General features: G+C 29.8%; 1 protein-coding gene across 1 annotated transcript; it reads right to left on the reverse strand.

Moving 5' to 3' along the window:
- Nucleotides 1–4,340: 4,340 nt before the first annotated feature.
- LOC126750256 (6-pyruvoyl tetrahydrobiopterin synthase) lies at nucleotides 4,341–11,594 on the reverse strand. Its single transcript, XM_050459815.1, has 3 exons — nucleotides 11,387–11,594; nucleotides 5,191–5,270; nucleotides 4,341–4,762 (listed from the first exon to the last, which is right to left on the reverse strand). The coding sequence occupies exons 1-3, from the start codon at nucleotides 11,464–11,466 to the stop codon at nucleotides 4,485–4,487; spliced, it is 438 nt and encodes a 145-aa protein (XP_050315772.1). The 5' UTR covers nucleotides 11,467–11,594; the 3' UTR covers nucleotides 4,341–4,484.
- Between the last annotated feature and the right edge of the window lie 539 nt (nucleotides 11,595–12,133).

Here is a 12,133-nt window from a genome sequence, read left to right on the forward strand (position 1 = left end):
CCTGGTTATAAACATTTTTATTACGACATAAAGTTCAATTTTCGAATATGCTATTACAATCCATTAAAGAGAGTAGAGCCGCAGTTTCTTCGGAAGTAATTAATAAATATTTTGACAATTTAACAAATTCTTTTCAGGATGTTCTATCTGACGCAATCGTCAACTATGACGAGACCAACTTTACGGACTACTCTAGCCGTGGAAAAAGTAGTGATTCGCAGGACGTCTAAGAGAGCTGAGAAGGTAATGGACACATCAAAAGCAGCAACTTCAGTGATGTTTTCCTATCCAGCTTCAGGTTCTATGCTTCCCGTCTACATAGTCTACAAATCTGATCACCTATGGAGTACTTGAATGGAAAACGGACCACCTATTGCCAGCTATAATCGTTTGCCATCTGGGTGGTTCGACGGCACTATTTTTGAAAATTGGTTTACTAAATAGTGTTGCCATATTTTAAAGCTTTACCACCTCGCCCTGAAGTTATTATTGGTGATAATCTGGCTAGCCATCTCTCGTCTTTTGTTATTACAGAATGTGATAAAAACAATATTCGCTTTATCCTTCTACCACCCAACAGCACTCAATTCACACAGCCACTGGATGTCAGCGTTTTTCGACCAATAAAGGCAGGATGGAGGAAGGTTCTTCAAGAGTGGAAAAAACATAATAAGGGAACCATTAGAAAAGAAGTTTTTCCCCGTCTTTTAAAACAAGCATTAACGAAAGGTTTCACCACTAATGAACAACATATTAAGTCAGGCTTCAAAGCGACTAGGATATGGCCATTAGATAGATATAAAATAAGTTGCCTAAAACAGAGTAACAGAATTTGCAACAGAGTAGAGTAATTGCCAATTCACTAAAAACAATTTTCGAAAAATCTAGGTTTAAAACTCCAACTTCTGTTGGCAGAAAAAAGAAGTTATTCGTGGAAGCTGGTAAAAGTATTAGGCAAGAAGATCTCGCGGACCAGTTAAGATTTGACTCAGTAACCAAAAAAAGAACAAAAAAAAGGCAACTCATTCACCACCATCTTCGACATCAGTGAGGAAAAAATTACAGTTGATAGCGATGTGGATTTAGACAATGAAACATATTCTGATTTAGTTACAATAGAAAGCCCTACGATTATTGAAGATAGTTCCGCCGAAATGAGACGTTTTAGTCCAGGTGATTACATTTACGTCAATATAAAAACTGAAACTGGGACAAATAAACAATATACAACAAGTGAAAATAATAACCTGCGAGGAAAACCACACTTACCTGTGTAGTTTTTTTAAGAATGAGCAACAAGATTCAAGGTGCCTACACTTTTCCAAGCGTTGAAGACATCAGCATTTTCGAAAAAACTGAAATCAAAAAACGGCTTTTAGAATTAAAAGTTTTAAGAAGAGGACAAATAAAATTTAAAGACCTTATTTACAGTCGTTGTAAATGTTTCACTTTATTTTACCTTCATTATTTTTGTATTCAGGTAGTAAGTTCCTATTGACTTATTTAAAAAAAAAAGTTTATTTCTGAATTTGTTGTTATTTTTGCATACCCTATGTATTTTTTAAAAACATAATTAAAAATACTTTTTGCCATACGTTTTTTTCATTAAATTAACTACCTTAGCCCACTTACCCCAAAGTAATCTAAAATAATTTTAGTTTCTATGAACGTAGCTTTGTAGAAGCCTGGTTGGAATCAAAATTTGAAAAAGTGTATCAAGTAGCCCCGTTTTACGGTATGTATATATAAATTCTTGTTTATAGTAGTTATTATCGTTATTTCCTCACGCAATCCTTGGGAGAAATCGGTCTGTTCCAAGCATATCGGTTTCTGGCTACTGTTTTCCCTTTTATAAGGGAAAAGAAATATGATTAAAGAAAGATAGCCTCATTGTACCTGTGACGTTTTCTTGAATTTCCGCCCTAATAACCAGAAAAGAGAAATTCTAAAAAACCCTGCTCTAAAACATTAACGTAGAGTTCCTCTTAAAGGGAATCACTTAAACTGATTGTGGATCCTTGAAATGCTGGCATGAAATAAATCTGTGGCCAGTGGTTCGTCCAGTTGTGACGACAGAGTTGCTACTATTGAGTATGTTACGAGTTCCAGGCTAGTATTAAAGCGTAAAAAAGCCCTAGAGCAACGGATTTTGAGATAGAACGATTTTTTTTCTAAACAATGCAACAAAAATGTCTCGTTTTCTTAAAATAAAGCAGAAGATAAGAAAAGCCATTCCAAAAAATACTGTATCAATTCAGGATTATGTTTGGCGGTAGTTCATGTTTTTTTACAAGAAATGGGTAACGAACAGGATGTTCCCAAATTGGCAAGATATTTTGAAAGACGTTCAATATGAACAAGCAAAATAGTGAGAACTATAAAGATTATATTGTCAAAACTATATCAAATGTTATTGCAAAATTGTTGATGAATAAGTATCACAGAGATAAAATATTATATTCAACCAATTCAGTGACATTCAGTTCAAATCATCTCGTAATGCCAAAAATGCTAAGGCAAAACAACTACGGCATAAGCTAAAAAAAAGAAAACAAAGCTCAGTTTTTGTAAAGTACGACGAATTCATTAAAATAGTAGGCTTAGAACATTGAAAGGGTAGAATTGACATATTCATCGATGCTTTGTTGTCAAGCTTACACGCATTTTCAAAAGAGGAAATTTTCAGCTATACATAAACACATATAATAATACTAATTTAACTTATTGATGTTAGATTTTGAATTAATTGAATTAAATGAAAATAAAAAGTAGAAATAGATATATGTTATTCTAAGCGCAAAAAAAACAACTTCAAAGCTGAAAAAAACATTCTTATACCTTAAACCGCTTTTAAAAAATTTGAAATGGCAACATGGCAGGCAAAACTAATCTTGTCATGTTGCGAAATAAATATTATTTTGACAAACGGCTTTCTGTTTACATTCGGCATTTTTGAAGTTCTGTGTTCTTTCTTTAGTTTTTGGTTTAAAAAGGGAAAAAGGTTGAGTCATTTCAGTGTATTTGTGAATTGCTACGATACTAAAAACTTGTGCCGCACCATGGAAAAAAGGCGATTTAGGCCGATCCTTTCACAAATAAATACCGATATTCTCATCACACCATATCAAGGGTCAATCGTCGTCATAAGCGTAGAATAATAAATTAAAAGAAATGTATAATAATTATACCGGTAAAAATGCTTTTCATTACATAAGTACCTTAACTCTAATGAAGTACGATAAAAAACGCATAGACTTCATAAACGGTAATATGGTTTATAATTTACAGCATAATCTATTAATAGCCCTTTTTCTAATATAGGCACGTTATCTACATTCATTTAACTTTGAGTGTTGACTTTTTTAGAGAAATATCTTATCATATTTTATGAAAAAATGCTTCATATTTTATTAAAGAGGAATAGTATTATTTTGCGCCTATCAAAATAAGTGACAAATTTTTATGATAATGTAAAGTGTGTTCTTTTGCCAGTTCTACATAAGCATTTGGCATCATTGCATCAGAGATGTTGCAAGCAAACAAACTGCCCACAGTTTCACGGCAATGCTAATTCTAGCCTTTCAATGGTCTAAGATAGTAAGTAATTTTATATTTTATCCTTCGAGCTGAAGTGTTGTGAAGGAGAAGAGCTGTGGCTATAACGTGTAACAAAAGTAAAAGTGTTTAACAAACTATCTTAAAAAAAAACTAGATTACGTGGATCAGAAGGTGAGCCGAATGGAGTATACAATTCTAGGCTAGAAGTCTACTGAAGAAAAAGAAAAGCCTTCTGCGCATCTTCGAAATGCCCGAACATCTGGCCTATCTGACTATATAAGAAGTTTGTGCATTAAATGCATCTATTCCTTATCGTAAATTTTTCATGGCAGTCAAGGAAATAGTACCAAAGAGTACCGGTTGGGCAAATTGGACGAATTGATTGATTGATGATAAATAGACCTCTACAGCGGAAAAGTCAGATTTCACCAATAAAAAAGTCAAATTGACGAAGCATACGAGCAACCGCCATATCAAAACTTACAAAGAGAGGTGTTGGACAATAAACATTTTAATTTTGGTTATTGCATAGCATTTTGATACCATAAAAGTTCTTCTATTCAATGTGTTTTTTGACAAATTACCCTTCTGCGAAGTCGAACTTTTTCGCGAAGATATCGAAGAAGAAAATCTTGAAGTTATATAAAGACACATTTGATTCAAAAATTACCCACAAAAATATTCCTTAAATCGTTTTTTTTTATTCTTAAGTATCTGTTGATAAAATATGTGGCTAAAGGTCAACGTCACATTCAGAGTGGTCGAAATCAAGATTCAGGGAATTAATATTAATAATAATTATTTATTTTTAAATTTCTTAGTAACAATACAAAACCATCTTACAAAACATATTAAGTTTGTAACTTTCTCTGAAAGACGAATTTATCTTTATCATATAAGTGACATTGAAAATAATACATTGACATTTAGTCGCCCCTATAACGTACAATATTATTTTCAGTTTCATATATTTCGACTTCGTAGAGCCATTCTGGATGGTCCATAACTTCTTTCATTCTGGTCCAGACGTACACTGCTACATTTTCCGTTGTGCTCGGTTTATCCTTGAAATAATCAACATCCTTGTCGATGTTTTTATGATCCAACGGTTTCATAATGGCTTCTTCCATGTAGTCTTTTAGGACTGTCAAATTCATTAACATTCCAGTTCTTGGATCAATTTCTCCAAACAGGGTAACTTTGACTACGAAAAAATAACATTAAATAAAATTTGGACATATCTGACCAACATACAACAATTATATCAGTAAAAGTGGTGTGAAAATAAAATTTCAATTTAAAAAAGGGATCTGTAAAGGTTAAAGTAAAGATTCAAAAAATGCTGGTAGTACTATCTTCTTTATAAGTAAAAGGAGTATTGGTAACTTTCAACCCCGTCAGCTGATTTTTTTAAGTAGGTAAGAATTTACCATTTTTGCATCGATTAAGTACTAAAAAAACAATATTTGCATAGGAATTTTGTAAGGAATATGATTATTTTACATAAAGATAATAATATATATTTTTAAACTGATAGCAAACCATAAATGCTTTCTTATAAAGTAGAAAAATACTAGCTGTCGCAGAAATACAGAATGCTTAGGATATTAAAAATGTATTATTTCAACTTACCTATATAATTATGGCCATGCCCGTTCACGTGATTACATTTTCCAAATACTTGTTTATTTTCTTCATCGGTCAAATGAGGACTAAAATTAAAACAACGCTACAAAACAATTGTTAACCATGAAGTTTTCATTAAGCATAATTTGTTTATTATATTTTTTGTTTTTTTTTTTTTTTTATTTTACTACTTCTCTATGGTAGAAATATGAAGAAAGAAGAAAAGAAGAAATCTTTACATTGAATATTTGAATTATAAAACTGAGGACTCTTTTAATAGAAATTTGGACCTTAAATTGTATTTTGAAAGTCGTTATTCAAAGTTTTACTCTTTTGAGTCCTCTGAACTGTATTAAAGTTAAACTTAAGTTAAGTTAAACAAAATAGAAGAATCTGCTGGCAATTAAAAATTTATACATAAATAACAAGTCACAGCTCTCACGGCCATTGAGTGTTCTGAGATAGCACATAATTACAACTTAGTCATTCACTGATGTTCAAATATCACAGATTCCTAAAAAATAGACAACAAAAATAGATTAAAAGAAGGATGAGCACGATGAGAAGCATTTAAAACACATTGCCTCATCAAACCTATCAAGTGCACGTAATTTATTAAGTTTTTTGCCAGACATTAGCAAATATTGGTAATTTAAAAGATTAGTAATTGCTGACCTTTTTTTACACCTTTGCACTCTCATGTGAGGTCCATTCAGTGTAATGTTCATTGATTTAATGTCCATCTACTAAAAGTCTTAAAGTTTGTAAAGTAAAAAATCGATGGATCGTTCTTATCTTTTGTTAGTCATTAGGGGCATAAAAGGAACGCTTAAAATAAAGCTGTGTATTTGTCTACCAAAAATATATAAAATAAAAAACAAAAATAATTAAATTTTCTACAATTTGCCTTTTCGAAATGAAAAGTTGGGTGTGAAAATTAGAGGGCGCCAAAATCAGCAAAATAATTTGTTTTCGCTGCCACAGGATTAATTATAAAGAATTTAATTATTTTCATTTTTTGTTTTATAAATTATTCTGTACAATTAATGGTTTACCAAGAAATCCTAATTCAATATCCGTAGAGAAGGTAATTTAGCTGTTTTTAAGAAAAAAATTACAACCAAATTTCTGTGATTTCTTTTCAGCACTCGATATCAAGATTTATTTAAGAAAAAAAAGTTCAATAGTCAACTATAATATTTAATGGAAACCGAAAAATGCAAAGATATTCTAGAGTACTTAGATTGTATTGAACTACAAATTTCGTTTCGTCTTTTTAATATACGAATAATTGTATTAATTAAGAAACTTGGTAGTATTGGTTATGTCTGAGTATTTTGCTTATAGGATTTTGAAGAAAGTAAAGTGCGAAAATAATTGTGAAGGTTTTTTTTACTAAAAAGCCATTATTAAGAAATGTTTTTATTCAATAAAAATTTTGCTTGTTTAAAAAATCATAATTTATGTATTTTTGTATGTATATAATGTCCACCTGTTAAATTTTATATTTTATCACATATTTTTCGGAATAGTTTAATTAAAGTTTCTGACAATTTAAAGTTGGCTCATAACATTTATAAGTCAATGTATAACTTTGCAATGTCAAAACTGCCTTATATAAAATACAGAGTAAATTTGGTTAAGGACAACTTATATACTTCTAAAATCAGTGTTTCAAATATAGGGTTATTTCGAACCTTAGTTGTCAAGTATTCCAGGGTATCCTATTTGCTATGTGTCACTATTTCTATTTCCGCAACTATAGGAGATCCGAGGGCGACTAAATGAGAAAAAAACTTGCCAATTTTGATGCTTATTATAAATCCTTTTATAACATTCCAAAACGTTTATTAGTTCGTGAATTACAGGGTGATTTATAAAAAATGCCAAATTTTAATTTTATTATTATTTCCAAAGCTATTGATTTTAGGAACTTAATTTTAATTACAAAGTTTTTTTGTGCTCTAAAAAACTTCACCTTTAATTTTTTATGACGTTTGGTATCTTGGTAACAGCTATCAACTTCTTTTTCTTAAATAGGGACATGCATTTTTTATAACTTATTTTGAAAGCATTTTTTATTCACTTTAAAATTGTGTATCTCATTTATATGTATCCCAACGTTTCAACATATTAATAACCATCATCAGGAATTTTTTCTTAGTGTGGATCTAACTTTTTTTAATAGCTGAAAACTTAAATACTTTTAAATGTTTATTATTTTCCTCATGATTTAAAATTTAATTAATTAAAAGCTTAAGCTTAATAAACTAAAGATTATTTGTGTTAAATCCGAAGAATCCTTATCTAAATATGTTAAAAAATTTAGTTTTAAATTATGATACTTATTGATATTATCCATTCACTAACTAATAGTGACTACTGTCACAGCCAACGTGGAACACTGTGGGTTGTCAAGGTTAACAAACAAAAATAGTATTTTTGACTGAAGCCATCAAGCTTTCGCGTCAGTTTCTATTCATGTTAATATTGTTCGAATTACTAAAATAGTTGTACAAGATTTCTGAACGGTTTTAAACCACACATTTGGTTCGGTCCTATATATTGGGCCGCAAGATCGCCTGATATAACACCCATGGATTTTCCCATATGGGGTTTTATTATTAAGGACCATGTTTATCAAACTAGGCCTCCAAACTTAGAGGACCTAAAATTAAAAATAACAGAAACGTGCAATAACATTTCTTGGGGCAAATGTTCATTCAAAATTCACACAAAAAGGAACATTCAAAGAAAAATTGTAACCAATAGGAGAAAATGCTTACCTACAAAATAATAGTGGTCATTTCGAAGATTTAGATAATAATTTATTTTATAATTATATACATATTATTTAATAGCCTGTTTTATTTTAAATATGTTCTAGATTTATTTTTGTTCATTATTATATTGCTTATTAAAAATTAATTTATGATAAAGTTGGACAGATCATTGTGGTAATATTTATTTTTTTAAATACTTCCTTTTATTATCGATATTTAACATTTAGCAGCATTAATGTTATTCAGTAGATTATAATTGAATAAATAAATTAAGACAGCCAAACAAATTGTACACTTTTGAATTTAAAAAACCATGTCATTTTCAGTCTAAAATAGAATTATTATTAATATTATCACTTTCGTATTTTTTTAGCTTTTATAAATAACACCCAAAAGATGAACTTTTTACTGAATTAATAAGTAATTAATTTACAATTAAAAAAAAAATCAGGTCTGCAAAAATTTTTGATGATGGTTATTAATACATCGAAACGTTGGGAAATGTATAAATAACACACATCATGTTAAAAAGAATAAAAAATGCTTTTAAAATAAGTTATAAAAAACGCAGGTCCATACTTTAAAAAAAAGTTTGATAGCCGTTGGCAAAATACCAAATGTCATAAAAAAATTAAGTTTTGTAGAGCACAAAAAGATACAAAACTTTGTAATTAAAAGGTAAGTTTCTAAAATCAATAGTTTTGGAAATAATAATTAAAATAAAATTTGGTGTTTTTTATAAATCACTCTGCAATTTACGAACTAATAAACATTTTGCAACGCTGAAAAAGGATTTACAAAAAGCATCAAAATTGCCAACCTTTTTCTAATTTAGTCGCCCTCGTACCTCCTACAGTTTCGGAAATAGCAATAATCACACATAGCAAATAGGACACCCTGTATAGGTAATCTATCTATTTTTAAGAAAAAAAAAGCTCGGTGGTCGACGTCTTCTATAATATTAAATGGAAACCGAAAAATTCAAAGAAGTTGAAGAAGTAGTCCATACTTGCAGTGGAGTTAATAAGTCAAAGGGTAACTAAAATTGTTTCTGTCATCCTCCACTAAATTTATTTGAAAAATCATCTATCCTACGTGTTTCGGACATATAAGATGTCCATCATCAGGGATCTATAAAGAACCGAGTAAACTTATAAGCTAAGGATAAAAAGTGTTGAAATAAAAGGTATTAAAATTAACTTACATACAATGAGGGTTTTCGTCACAACATATAACAAGCTATCGTGCTACTGGCGAGGTCAAAAGTTAAAATGTCAACAATAAATAAAAGGGCATCTACAATAATGATAAAAAGGCTTAATTAATTAACAAATAAACAATTGGACGTTAAAGACAAAAAAAACTTACATTAAGATGCATGAGAAGGGACTAAACAGGGTCTATATAAACATTAAAATCACATAATTACAAAACTAGGATAATAATTGTTATGTCAACAAGAACTAAGAACAAAGGAAATATATAACTTTTCACAAGATAGAGCGCCTATTTAAAATATGGTACGTGTAATTTGTAAAATTAGACTTTGTTAAGTTGGCTACAGATGGCGGTACTAGAAATGATACTTATAAATAAAATGTTTTGACTCTAATATGAGAGAAAGAAAAGGCGTTATAAATTATCATTAAAATTTAATGAATTAAAAAAATGTGTAGATGAATGATTAATTTGATGATTGACATATGCAGTATTATTATTTTGTATCGCTCTATTTATTTCTAAAATTTCAAGTAAATCCAGTTTATTACCTTTATGGCAGAAATGTAAATATTTGGTGTCTAAAAGAGGATCGAAGTTATGGTTATTGAGATGTATGTGTCTAGCAAAATTGGATTTAATATTTGAAGGGCAAAGATTGCGTTTTCTAGCCTTTTCGATCTCTTTACAATGTTCAGTAACGCGAGTGGAGAATTTTCTACCGGTTTGGCCGATATAAAAAACGCCACAGTTTTCACTGGAGCAGTTTAATTGATAAACACCTGATTTTTGGTCGAGGGGTACTATGTCTTTTGGGTTAACTAAGAAGGATGAGTGTGTACGGTTTTAAAGCTTGTATTAATAAGGTGAGAGCTAAAGATGTTTTTTAATTTATGTGATATCGGACCCCAAAATGGCAGTGAAAAATATTTAGTTTCTTTAGGTTCTTTATACACTAAATTTCTGTTAAGTGATTTATTTAAATGTTTGTAATAAATTTTATTTATAAGTTTCGGTGGAAAATTATTGTTATTTGCAATTTGTTTAAAGATCTTAAAAATCTTTAAAGATCTTTAAAGAAGGACATAGTACCCCTCGACCAAAAATCAGGTGTTTATCAATTAAACTGCTCCAGTGATAACTGTGGCGTTTTTTATATCGGCCAAACCGGTAGAAAATTCTCCACTCGCGTTACTGAACATTGTAAAGAGATCGAAAAGGCTAGAAAACGCAATCTTTGCCCTTCAAATATTAAATCCAATTTTGCTAGACACATATATCGCAATAACCATAACTTCGATCCTCTTTTAGACACCAAATATTTACATTTCTGCCATAAAGGTGGCAGATAAAGAAAAACATGACAGCAATAAACTGGATTTACTTGAAATTGTATAAATAAATAGAGCTATGCAAAATAATAATACTACATGTGTCAATGATCAAATTAATCATTCATCTACACATTTTTTTAATTCCAATTGTTTATTTGTTAATTAGTTAAGCCTTTTTATCATTATTGTAGATGCCCGTTTATTTATTGTTGAGATTTTAACTTTTGACCTTGCCAGTAGCACGATAGCTTGCTATATGTTGTGACGAAAAGCCTCATTGTATGTAAGTTAATTTTAATACTTTTTATTTCAACACTTTTTATCCTTAGCTTATAAGTTTCCTCGGTTCTTTATAGATGATTTTTCAAATAAATTCAGTGGAGGATGACGGAAACAATTTTAGTTACCCTTTAAATTCAAAGAAGATATTCTAGAATACTAAGATAGTATTGAACCAGTTAAACGTGAAGAAGATAACTCAGTAAAAGAAGTGGTTATACCTACTTCTTTGGTAATGAAATAAATTAAGAAACTTTGTAGAATTGTTTAAGTGACTGGGTAGTAATTGTGAAGATTTTTTTACTAATAAATAATACAGAAAAAAGCGATTATTTACTATTATTTAGAAATATTTCTACTTAAAAAAAAAATTTGCTGGTATAAAACATTAATAATTTCTATTTTTTAATATTAATTTTTTATTTCGTCACAGATTTTTCTGAATAGATTTCTTAAACTTTTTAACAATTTAAAGTTGGCTCATAACAAATCAATTTATAATTTTACAATCAATGGTTAAACGTAATCTTCATAAAAATACTTGTTACTTATAATACTCTAATTTGCCTTATATTTAATAGCACCCACCTGTGAAGCCTATGACAAGCAGACAGGGTAATTCGTCGCGTTTGGTAACATTTTGGCACTTTAACAGTCTGTCCACTCATTATTTCACGAAATAAGAATAACTAAGTTAATGTAAAAGTATTAAACTAATGTCCTTTAAATATATCTACAAGCTTAAATGACTTAAAAATGAAAGTAAACATTTTAAGTGTTTTCGCAAGCCATCATAGCGATAAAATAATATCGTAAAATTGGGTTTAGCTATCGATTCACTCGTGGCGTAGCGCAGCGAAGCGTTTCTTGAAGGCCAATTAAGGTAATCATACAAGATGAGATTTATTTAAAAAATTCCTTTAAAACATTGCTGCTATTTATCCAGACATGTTTACAGGCAACACCTGCAACAGTGCGCCGGTCTTCCATAAAGCCTAAAAAAAAGGGTTATCATTTTCTAACCTCGTATAAATTTTTTGAACGTGATAGCGCATATCTGGAAAATATTTTGAAATATACAGGGTGCTTCAAGAAGATGTGGCGATATTAGCTGAATTTTTTTTAAATGGAATTCATTCTTTTGAAATAATTTTTGGGACTACCTTAGGCTACTTAGTATATAGGCTAAGTATGACTACTTTGTCATGACTGCAATAATTTTTTTACAAAAAAAATTAAAAAATCACTACATCATTTAAATTCATCTTGACATCAGAAATGTTAATTTAATGTCAATATTAGATTAAATTCCGATTCTAGAAGAATGGAGAGCGG

This window comes from Anthonomus grandis, chromosome 2, assembly GCF_022605725.1.
Source record: "Anthonomus grandis grandis chromosome 2, icAntGran1.3, whole genome shotgun sequence".
NCBI classification, from domain to species: Eukaryota; Metazoa; Arthropoda; class Insecta; order Coleoptera; family Curculionidae; genus Anthonomus; species Anthonomus grandis.

Excerpts from the sequence above, each read along its gene's own strand:
- LOC126750256 (XM_050459815.1), bottom strand. The coding sequence starts at position 11,466 with ATGAGTGGACAGACTGTTAAAGTGCCAAAATGTTACCAAACGCGACGA. Across the intron at positions 5,271-11,386 it reads GCTTGTCATAGGCTTCACAG|TCCTCATTTGACCGATGAAG; the intron begins GTGGGTGCTATT and ends TTTTAATTTTAG. Across the intron at positions 4,763-5,190 it reads GCATGGCCATAATTATATAG|TCAAAGTTACCCTGTTTGGA; the intron begins GTAAGTTGAAAT and ends ATTTTTTCGTAG.